Below are 12,043 nucleotides of genomic sequence, written 5' to 3'. Positions count from 1 at the left end.
TTTTGTTGTCGTTATTGCAAGGCTTCACTTATTTTCTACATTATCTTTTCAAAAAATAATACTTGAAATAATCTCCCATACAGCCTTTCACGCTGCTGAGGAAAAGCATTGTTTGCAAGCCCCGATTAAGCACGGCCCAGCCACTGAAGATGTCGGTGTAGGGGTAACAACACATGTTGCTTCCCAGTGCCAATGTTGACGTTTCTTATCAATACTTCCCAGGGACTCATTTTAGGCCAGGGTCAGATTCCATTTTTGTCAAGCAAGGGGTCAGATACCAATGTCCACCGATTTCGAGCACATGCCAAATAATATTTAGCTCCTTACATTCCTGTCTGGTAACATTTCTCAGCCTGATAAGATAATTCAACATAGCACGCTAACGACTTCGACAATTACCGTGCAAACGTTCAGGCACTCTGTTTAAAAATACCCTCCCTGTGAAACGGCATCTCGCAACGTTCCCGCATTATTCACGCGATGTTAGCCGCTGAGGTTCCTTTCTCGCATGTTTGTACAGACGTACAGCAGGAGGCCCGTGTTGCTTCAAGTGACTCATGCATTGAGATTATTTCGGTTATTTTGCCGCAATTAATTTTCCACGTGACGAGCCACTTTGTTGAGCAATCATTGGTGGCCAGGTCGCTTCTGAAAAACAAGTTAATAATACCTCGGTGGGCTTTGCCTGGTAGGATGGGGATGATTTCGTTTCATTTGCATGTGTGTCGGGTGATTTGTTTACCTTTCTTGTATCGTGTTTTTGTGTTGCCCCTAATGGACATCTGTGAAAAAGAGCTTTATAGCTGATCGGATTCCTCGAGTATACATATTCTGAGTCTGACTCCAGGGTGCGCTGCAATGCGCTCTCTGTAAGCACCGCGAATACCTGCGCAGTCGTATCGCCATCTTCTTCGGATTATATAAAGCTCTGGAAAGTAAGACGCACCCCCAAACCTTGCCTGGTGTCAATAACGGTATTTAAGAAACACGAAGATCCCCCGTTTAGCCTTAACAGACTGTTGGGACAAGTGCTGTTAGCGAGCACCTATGCAGGCCGGCACGGCACACAATGGGGTGGGTGACCAGCACCATGCTCGGCCGCATTTGTCTCCCCCAGTGGCAATGTTTTTACACAACGCAACAGGTACTAATTTGAGGCTGAGTCGACCTAGGGGAGGCCCAGGACCGGTTCAGATGATTGTCACCGGTATTGGCCGTGAGAGGAAATCAAACCCAGGTGGCCATTTTCGTAGCGCAGCAGCGATAACCGCTCCAATTGCCAATAACGGTCATACCAATCTGGTCACACACACACACACATATTCACTTTAAGATGTTTTTTGTTCATGTTTTTTGTTTTTTGTTTGTTGCGGTTGCACCCGATTCAAGAGCTGAATGGCTCACAGGGCTATACCTAATAAATGAACTTGAACTTGAATACCCGCCAGTTGCCACTAAGTGACGTTGACGTCACCACGGCGCCTGTGCCAGGCCAGGTGCACTTCGAGGCCACGTGAAGTGTCGAAGGCTCCCCGCTGACAGGAGGTCACGGGATAGACCCTGGTGCCATGGGTTGACCGAGATGACTGGCGGATGCACCGGCTGTGCCCCCTACTGTGCCCCCTACTGTGCCAACCACTGCTTATAAATCCGGAGAACGGGGGTTATGGGATGCGGTGATAAAGCGGCAAAGCATTAGGGAGCGACTCCTCACCACGAGCTCAAGCTGCCGCTTGTAGGTCTTGATCTTGCTCTGCAGCTTCTCCACCAGCTCCTGCATGCGCGCCTGGTTCTTCTGATCCTCGTCCGTTTGGAAGATGAGCTCCTTCATGCGCCGCTCGTTCTTGCGCAGGCTCTTGATGGTCTCGGCGTGCCGTTTCTGTTCGGCGTCGAGCTCGCCCTCCAGCTCGCGCACCTTCCCACAGACGCCGAAGGAGACCACACACACAGCGCGCCGGGCGGGCGGAGAAAATGTGGCCTTGGCCTAAGTCCGAAATGGCACCGCTAATCCTTTATTTACCCAGAGGGAAACCTCGGACAAGGGAAAATTTACGATTATGAACTGACAACGCCGCTCAGAGCTCAACTCGAGTAGCTGTTTTGTTCCGTAACGTTTGTTTTCTTATGCTGTATGGCGACAGAAACACGTCCTCTTCCAACTTGGAATATATTTTAACTATTTATTTAAACACAAAGGTTAAACGTGCCTTCCAATTTCACTATGGATGAATGAATAAATGCAAGGCAAATACATAACAACAGCCGTGTTGCCTCGGAGGAGGATACTCTGATTTTAATTAAACTGGAATGTTAGCTCTCGGTTAGGATATGCTGCCTAGTGTTTCTACCATAATGGGAAAACACACAATGGACATTTTCCTAGCAATGACATCCAACCCAACCCAAACATATTAACAGTAAATATTGAATATTTCTGATGACCGCTTCTAAAAATCAAGCAAGTCGAAGATACATTTTACACAGCTTTGATTCAACACTGATACGAGGTTGTCCAGTATTTGGGTAGAGCAGTAAGTGATTATTAAATCTATCTGAGTGGAGTTGTCAGTGTTAGCACCTCATCTGGGTTTTCTCCGGTTATTCACATTTCCTCCCACGGCTAAAACAATCATGGATGGAGTTAGCCAAACAACTTTAATGCAAGACGCTTCTTAAAAATAATATTGATATTCAATGCAGCTTTCTTGGGGAAGGGTATTAATAACATCACTATTCTGAAAAAAACAAGTTGGTAAAATGCAAAGTATCAGTTTCTATTTTGATACTGGCACAAAGGTTCCATAGATATCAGTTGCTATTTGTTCGTAAACATTAGATTAAGTCTATTTTTACATTTTGTTGTGGAATACTTGAACCGATGCTATCACGAAACAGGCGTTTGCTTGACGATGCATGTTGCCAGCAGACATTCATCATCACTATGTGAGAAAAACAGGCTTATTAAACACACAGCTAGCAATTTAGCTGAATGTGTTTGGACCCTTCTGGCAACCCGACTTTGGGCCTGAGACACATCCATCTGCGCGCAGCTGACACCCAAGGCAGATTTACAGGAAACAGCGGGTCCTGAAACAGCTTTTAACATGTGCAGCAAATTAACTGCTAAATTTACAAGAATGCGCTCAAAATGAGCCGGACTACGTCTGGGAAAGTTTAAACGTCACGCTATACCTGCACAAAATATTGCACGATCTTTTTAATCAAAAAACGATCTTAACATTTTCCAGAATTTGAATTAAAACTGCGTTAAGTAATCAACCAAAACATTACTGCAGATTACAGACGCCAGTGACTTCATTGTTGACCGCTTACACATTTTCTGACTTCACCGTGGCATGTTTATTTGTACATTTTCTTATTTTTTTACTCCATAAAACATACTAAAAGGAGCGCGATACGTCAATCCGTCTCCAATGGGAGTGCTTTTTAAAAAAAAGATTTGGCCTCGGGCATTCACGCACATTATGAGCAAATGCTCCGAAGTGGCTTTCAATCCTCCATTCATTTAGGGCCACTTTTTTCTATGCACGGTGCATTACCTGTACCCCCCCCCCCCCCCACACACACTCACTACTCCCCGAGAGCATTGTTCAGATTCCACTTATTACAGCCCTAACGTTAATTTACTCTCGTTACTGTGCGTCCATAGAGAACCACGGCTGCAACAATTCACTGCACGTTTCACGAACAACTCGTGGATATTATCTTTGCCCGACGAAAAGGCCTGCGCTACCAACACGGGCAATTCCTCACGCCTCGAATAAATCACAAGGCTTTTAGTTTTCTCGCTTGAAAAACGTTAACGGCTTGAACGCATTAAGGAAAACACTGCACACTGATACAAACGAACCTGGTTATGTACACGCTAATTGATATCTAGGAGCCTTCATCAAGATTTATACGTTCTTAACGGTGGCTATTGATCTAAGTTGTATTTCTTTATTTTTAGGAATATTAGCGCTGAGATCCATGACCGGGGTGGTATGTGGGTGGCAGAACGCAACTTGAGTGCGACGCGTGAAAACCTCAAAGCTCTGGGATGCGTGGTGATGTCGCCAGCTCGCACTTTCTCGCCCCCACAGCCATCCAGCCAGCCAGCCAGCCAGCAAAACGTTGTTATAATATACTATGACCAAGAACAAAACATGTAAAATGTAAAGTTGCAGCCCGACAATTGCTCACTCGCTCCGTTGCTGACGAAAGGACGTCCATTAGAGGAAGTGCTAGAGAGCCCCTCTGGGGGGTATTTGGCCTACTCTTCCACACTGCCCCATCTATACTGCTGGTTGGACAGAGGCGGTGGGGGTGGGAGGGTCGGCGGAGATTCAAGAAACTTGCACCGTGACGCGAGATGGAATCGAACCGACGACCTCGGAATTGCAGGTCCACTGTGCTGACCAATGCACATCGCTCTAGCGCCCTAACCCCAATATAACGAGCGGCGATGCCAATTACATCTTGCATGCCGATGTTTTTTTTTGCATTCACTGCATTACATTGTCACGAGGACATTGGTGGCCTGAACACGTTAAAATCACACTGGAGGAATGCGCAATCTTTTATTTGAGAAATTGTGTAATTAAGACACACGTGATTGCAGCACAACATGTGCCTCATTACAGCAGTCACACTGCAAGCAGCCAGGCTGCGTGGGGTCAGAGCGGTGGTGTAGCGGTTAGCGCGCTGCACTGCGCTACAAACCTGACGACCCGAGTTAGATTCCTGCTCACGGCCAACACCAGGGACGATTATCTGAATTGATCCTGGGCCTCCCCTAGGTCGACTCAGCCGTAAATGAGTACCTGGTGCGATGTCTAAACATCGCCACTAGGAAGACAAAGGCGTCCGGGCGTGGTGCTGGCCACCCTCCCTCTTGTGTGCCGTGCTGGCTTTCATAGGCGCTTGCCAACAGCACTTGCCCCGACAGTCTGCTAAGGCTACACGGGGGATCTTTGTCTTTGTTTTTTTTGTGACAAGTGAATTTACCCTCATTGACAATGCCAACTCCCACGTGTGCGGTAATTGGCTGTGCAACATTCTCATGGTTATGTGTGGTGGAATATATTTGTTGGGAAAGTAATTTATTTCATGAACCCGCTATACTGGGGATGCTGCCGCAGTGCAATGGCGAGCGTGACGGGGCTTGCGATCCAGAGGTCGACATTTTAGTTCGTTCTCTCTCCCACATGGCACTTGAGACAGTGGGGCAAGTGGATTAAATCCCTTAAATCCCACCGCCTCTGTACAACGCAGCCGCATGAATGGGTACACCTCGGTCGATCGGAAAGTCGCACGCGGTGGGGTAAAGTTTGGGTACTTCCATCTCTTCGAAGATGTCTGACCGGCTAGCGAAGGCTCGTTTGTTATCCTTCCCCCAGCACCTCCAGTTAGCACGGTTGGCTATGTACGGTGCGAAAGAAGTTCAACGTACATACACACATTACGAGGCTCTTCCGCCATCAGTGGCGTGAGCCAGGCATTTCAGCGCTGGTACCTTGATCTCCAGTTTCTGGATGATCTTCTTGCCGCCTTTCATTGCGATCTGGTCGGCCTCGTCCAGCTTGGCGGAGAGGTCCTTCACCGTCTGCTCCAGGTTTTTCTTGATCTTCTCCAGGTGTGTGCCATGGTCCTGCTGTTGCCTCAGCTCTTCCGCCATGCGGGCAGCCTGGCGCGATGTCGGCGACGTTCGCGAGAGCGAAGAGAGTCAACAAGGGCGCGTTTGTCAATGTTTATTTCAGGGGCACGCCCGGTGTGATGTGGGGCGCACAATATGGCCGCAACGTAATTCAGCTGCCAATCGTAATTCAAGTGGCGTTGCGTTCTCTCCAAAAACACGGCACACTCTGTTGTAGTTGAGTGGTCGTGTAAGATTAGGGCTCTCACCGGGTTCACGTGCTGGGGTTTAATTTAGGGTCAAAAAGCTGCGATGACATGCTTCATATTTAAACAAAAATAATCTGCATTGTTGGTATTTAATGTCAAGCTTTGCGACCCACCCAGCCACATGAAACTGACTAGATTATCAAGACCCATGTGGGAATTTCTGATCAGTGATTTTAATTAGTTTTAACCATCAAAAATTCTGGAGCTCTACTTACATCAATGATGGCCTTTTTAGCCTTCTCATCTGTGGACCGGTACTCAGAAATCATCTCCTCATAGGTCATCGTGAGGTGCTGCAAGTCGCTCTCCAGTTTCTTACGTTGACCATTCAAGTGCTGGTTCTAAAAAAAAGAAGGCAAGAAGTATTATTAAACATTATTCCGTAGAATATTTCTCGCAAAAATAATGATTAACGTTTAATTATAATCGCAAAAATATCTTCATGGGTGTCGAAGGGCAGTCTTCCTAACTCCATTAAATTAACTTTTTGAGTAAGAACTCACCCCCCGCTAAAGAGGGCATCGCAGTACTTTACAGAATGAATTAAACTAATATAAAATCAAGGCATTTAAAAATAAAAAAATTAGGGGCCATACTCAAGGAAAAGCTAGAAGGAAAAAATAAGTTTTGCAGTTTCCTGAAACATTCTCGGTCGAGTTTGCAGGGCCTGCCCTGAGGAGTGAGTGCAAGGTAAATCTACCAGACTTCAGATATAGGTGATAAAACATTGTTAAGTGCTTCAGATAATTAGTATGCCCCTCTCTCTCTTTGATCCACGCATTGTTAGAATTTACATTCTCGTTTACAGTTTTTTTGACATTGGAGAGGAGCATTCTCAAACCAGTTAGTCATTGACTCGTGCTGGGGCAGCAGAATTGAGGCAACAGTGGAAATTCCATATTTCCATGGTGGGCCCAGTCTGTGCAAAAGATGGCCTCTGTTGACCACTCACTAATTGATACAAAATTTTATAACCCCAGAGAGCCAATGGGCTGAATAGTCCCCCATTGGGAGTTCAACTTGCAACGTCCCCGTACTACCTGCCGTGACACTTCCTTCAGAAACACGATCATTAATTAAAACACGTGGAACTAAAGCGAAATGCATATTGGGCCTACGAAAAATACCCGTCGTTACTCTTCGCCGTACAAAATTAATGGCCAACGAATACTTGTTCGTGGCCCGATACTTCGGCGAACGAAATTAACACCGCAACCACGACGGGGGCCTTCACGACTACCGCCGCCACCGCCGCCACCGCCGCCACCGCCGCCACCGCAACAGCGAGGGCTAACCACGGCACCGCGCACCTGCGTGTCGGCCTCCGAGTGCCTCTCGCGCAGCTCAGCCAGGTCCTGCTCGACGATCTTGCGCGCGCGCTCTGACACCTCGAGGTTCCCGCGCAGCTCCTCCAGCTCGGCGAGCACCAGCGCGAGGCGCCGCTCGGCCACGCTCTGCTGCTCACGCAGCTCGTCCCGCTCGCGACCATCCTCGTCCATCTGCAGCTGCGCGTCCTGCGGGGGCGGCGGCGACGCAGCCGCATGGCGACAACGGTCACTCCGGGCCATGTGGCCACATTCAGATGTAAACTGGTGTTCGCCTCTTCTTGGTTCTTTCGGTAAAGTCACGTAGAAGGGAAATAATAAAATAATACAAATAAAACATAATAATATAATTCTCACGACGTTTCGGCCACCTGAGGACGGCTGCTTGCGTTGTGGCCGAAACATCGTGAGGATTATTTAATGTTTTATTTGTATTATTTTATTATTTCCCTTCAACGTGACTTTACCGAAAGAACCAAGAAGATGAATCCCTGCAGTCACGAAAGCTTTAAATCGAAATTTAGTGTTCGCCTTTTGGCGTCCTCTGGTCTAACACTGTTTTTGAGACTAGGCTCTCTAAACGAAGCTGTCTCTGGTGTGGACCAATCAGTTTCAAAGACAATGCATCATATACTACCAGAGCATGTTTTTTTTTGCATGTTCACCAAAAGTATATCTGGTTAATGCAGACAAGATTCCTTGCAAAAGGTTTAAGTTTGGTGTTTGAACATCTTAACACTTGTTTTATTGTGAGAAAGGGTAAAACCTATTCTTATATATTTTTATATTTCATGTTACCAAGTAAGGCCCACTGAACTATGTAGCTCTTTTTTCAGAAGCGATCTGGCCACAAATGATAGCTCAACGTAGTGGCTTATCACGTGGAAATGTATAGCAGCCAAATACTCTGAACGTACGTTGATTTTAAATGTAGAGGGAAAAACTGGAAGACCCGGAGAAAATTCCACGCAACCGCAGGGGAGAGAGAACATGCAAAATCCAAATATACAGGTGTCAGGGTTGGGATGGGGATCAAACCCACGACCTCCTGTATACTCGGCGCAACACAAATCCCACGCTGCAGACAAGCAGGTCTTGCCCACTGTGCGGCCGATGTGTCCACTATAAGAGCTGGTCTCTCATCCCACCGGCTCGCGGAGAAATGCTGCGTTGCTCCCTGTTCTCCGCAGTCATCGTCGTTCGCGACGGACAGCCGGAGAAGAATGGTTAGCACACTGGACTTGCGACCTGGACGTCACCAGTTTGATGTTCGATTCTATTTGTTGACCTTCGGTTCACGTGCTGCCAAAACCGCTCTGAAGAAGGTCACTGCCCAACAACATTCGGCTTCACGCGAACGCCGACAGAGGTAGATTGTTTTCAAAATAACAGTTTGAATGATACTTACATCATACCCTGTAGAGGAAGCTCTCTGCAGCTTTCTCGAGTGGAGGCCTTGAATTGGATTCCTGGTCACGACCACCATCAGTGGCGCGTGATATCTGAACCAGTGCCGTCCACCGTCGCCCCCCCTACGTTGCCTCGCCCGCACTAACCCGCACGGTGACGTATGATCAAACAACCCCCAAGGCCGACAGCTTGTGGAGGGTTTCACACTCTCTGGCGTGACAACACTCCCACTGGGGGCTTCACAACACTCTGCCGTTGCATCGTCAGCGGCATGAGCGAGAGTTTGCAAGCGCTCTACCTTTACCTGTTCTTCTTGTCTAAATGCTGTGTTTCTCGGTTATCTGTGGGTGGACTATCTGGATTGTGGATTAGCCGTGGTTGAGAATAAAAATGAACAGAAATAGTAAGTATGGTGTTCCATGCTAATCTGAGCCTTTAATTCGTGACACCTCTATTATTAGCTGCTGTGGTGCCCAATTACTTTGAGAAACAAGACATCTGTGTGCAGAAATACCCCAAGATGAATTGGCCAATCCAATCACATTCATCTTTAAAAACAAGTGTCAAAACCAGTAATAGTTTGAAATTATGCAGATTCAAAACAGCTAAAACCGTGAAAGAGAATATCTAATGCTAAAATGTATTACTATTATCACCAGAATATTATTCAAATAAATGTCTATTTTTTGGCCAAGGCTATGTATGCATTTCAATGTACAACCAGGCACGGGATAGCAATTATTTTTCAAGCAGTCGCATTCAGCTTATCTGCGCGTCGTCCTTGCATTTCCAACATCGGGAGAAACATCCATACATTTCTCCCGCTTTGAGAAAGTAACATTTCCCACATTGAGAACCACCGACTCACTGACGTCATGTCTGCTCTCTTCGTGACCCTCCTGTCAATGGCATCCTTTGGTAATCGCTATAATTGAGCGTGGAGACAGAAGGAGGTGCTCCGTAGTGGGAAAAAATTGGGAAGCCGGGAGGGAAATGCAATTATCTGTTTAACATGGACGTTTATTTTCTTAAATGAAATGCACTATCGCGTACATTTATGAATTGTACGGCGTTGAGCTGTCAACGAGGAGAGATGGATCCAACAGAACAATGATACTAAATTCAGGAACTGTCTCCAACCGAAGATGAAATTCAACAGTCACAATAAAAATGTATGGAAGCTATAAACTAATTATTTATTATTATTTAAACGTTAATGACATAAATCCGAGTCAAATGTCCCTCAGACACAAAAGGCAGCAGGAAGCAATGATGGCTAGACAGTACGATACTGTACTGATGAGTTACAATAAAAATACATCTGGGGTACAGTTGACTTGTTGGCGGTCACTGCATCGCGTGCTTTCAGATGCGCTTCTGCGGCCGTCTGGAACGCTCTTCCTTCCAATAATAGGAAGCTACCGGAGCAATGCACTTTTTAATCATCTCGATTGAAAACGTATTTCTTTAGAACTGCTGTTTATGTTTAGCTTGTTGTCCTTATTCCGCACCTCCAATTAGCACGGTATGTTACATACGGTGCGAAAAAAGTTGAACGTACAGACACACAAGGCCCTTTCGCCACGGCCTCCACTCTATTTAGCCGGGTGACCACGACAATGCTGGGCGCGGGATACACGTGCCAACATTAGCGATGTCACCTTGGCACGCAGAGCATTTTGCACTACCGATCGATCAATTGATAGCGTTGATAGCGTCGCCACCACCCATTGACGGGGGGGGGGGGGGCGAGCCAGGGGGCAGGTGACGTCGTCACCCCGAAGAGGGAGGGGGCCGTCGGGCTGCGGGGTCAACGCACCTTGACCTGCTGCTGCAGCTTCTTGACGAGCTTGCCGGCCTCCGCGTTGGTGCGGCTCGCGTGGTCCAGCTGCAGCTCCGCCTCGTTGAGGTCGTTCTCCATCTTCTTCTTGTGCCTCAGGGCCTCGGCGCGCCCCTTGGCCTCGGCCTCCAAGCTCATTTGCATGGACTCCATGCTGCGCTGGTGGTTCTTTCTGCAGGAGTGCCCCCCCCCCCCCCCGAGGCACACAGCGAGCGTTCATAACGTGCGGCGCGGCGGGGTGGTGCCCGGGGCCATGAAGGACTTTTGCTTTAATAACACGAAGTCGGCTTTCGCAACCAAGATAATCCGTAATAGAGGTTTTTTTTTGGGTGAGACTTTGATTTTGTTCGTCGTGAGAGCACGGCTTTTCTGAGTGCTTTTGGAGGGCGATGATATTCTCGCAAAGCTGGGGTTGCTACCTGTCCTGGTTTTGGGTTTTGTGAGGACATGGCTGTCCTAGGGGATCTGTCCCCCACTGCTCCGCACGGCTTTGATCTGCTAAGAAAACTATGGTGCTCCATCAACCGCTTCAGAACAGCGACTGGTCGCTGTTCTATTATTTAAAATAATAAAAATAAAACATAATATTTAACGTTTCAACCAAGAAGATGAATCCCTGCAGTCTCGAAAGCTTTAAATCGAAATCTATGGGAGACATCTTCTTGGCTCTTTCGGTAAAGTCACGTAGAAGGGAAATAATAAAATAATAAAAATTCTACATAATAAGATACAATTCTCACGACGTTAATTTGTTTTATTTTTATTATTTTATTATTTCCCTTCTACGTGACTTTACCGAAAGAACCAAGAAGATGAATCCCTGCAGTCTCGAAAGCTTTAGATCGAAATTTATATATAATATGTTCGCCGAGGTTTTTTTCTCAAAATATTCTCTAGGATTTAAAAGAATATTTCGGTGAAAAAATTACATTGATAGGCGCACAAATTGGAAAGTTGAATCAGTTTTAAATTAACCGTGTCAGTCTACTCTATTTATTACCCTCACCCCCTCAGTGTTGCTATTATGTCGTCCAAACTTCAATCTTAATTTTGGAGCTTTCGTGACTGCAGGAATTATTCTTTGGTTCTTTCGGTTAAGTCACGTCTAACGATAAAATAATAAATTAAAATAATAGCATATTACGACGTTTCGATTGCAACACAAGCAATCATCATCAGAAGAATCGTCCAAACTGTTTCCGCCGCTGCAGCTCGCCGTTTGTTACACAGGAAATCCCTTTGTAGCCAGTTACCCAGCTAGTTTCGGTGACAATAACTCAGCAGCCACGAACAACAACAACAGAGCTATTCTTGTGGCGAAGAGGCGTCCAGCCGGCAAGCCACGAAACTCGAGGACACAGATTTGATTCTGTGGAGTAGCACGATTGCTTTGTGTGTGTGAGCAAGTGAAGCACTTACACGGGCAAGCCAGCAGAGGGAGGCACACCACAAACTATGTGACATTGCACGGCAAATCAGTCGAAGCCACCGCTTTCAGCGCTCGCGCGTGGCTCTCACGTGGCAACTGCTTCTGCTCTCTGAACGCAGACAGCCGTCACTGCAG

At 46.8% G+C, this 12,043-nt stretch overlaps 1 protein-coding gene across 2 annotated transcripts in view; it reads right to left on the bottom strand.

Moving 5' to 3' along the window:
- The window catches only part of LOC133353546 (myosin-16-like), an 82,399-nt gene that overhangs the window by 3,684 nt on the left and 66,672 nt on the right, over positions 1-12,043 (bottom strand). For both annotated transcript variants that reach the window (XM_061569867.1, XM_061569868.1), the window contains 5 exons: positions 10,459-10,651; positions 7,215-7,418; positions 6,120-6,245; positions 5,516-5,686; positions 1,715-1,915 (listed from right to left, as the gene is read on the bottom strand). In XM_061569867.1, the coding sequence (XP_061425851.1) occupies positions 1,715-1,915; positions 5,516-5,686; positions 6,120-6,245; positions 7,215-7,418; positions 10,459-10,651 (895 nt within the window). The remainder of the gene's footprint in view (positions 1-1,714; positions 1,916-5,515; positions 5,687-6,119; positions 6,246-7,214; positions 7,419-10,458; positions 10,652-12,043) is intronic.

Source organism: Lethenteron reissneri, chromosome 44, assembly GCF_015708825.2.
Source record: "Lethenteron reissneri isolate LAM-NWPU_2019-01 chromosome 44, ASM1570882v1, whole genome shotgun sequence".
In the NCBI taxonomy this organism is placed as follows: domain Eukaryota; kingdom Metazoa; phylum Chordata; class Hyperoartia; order Petromyzontiformes; family Petromyzontidae; genus Lethenteron; species Lethenteron reissneri.
The sequence above is the reverse complement of the archived record's forward strand: the minus strand, read 5'-3'. Positions and strand labels throughout refer to the sequence as shown.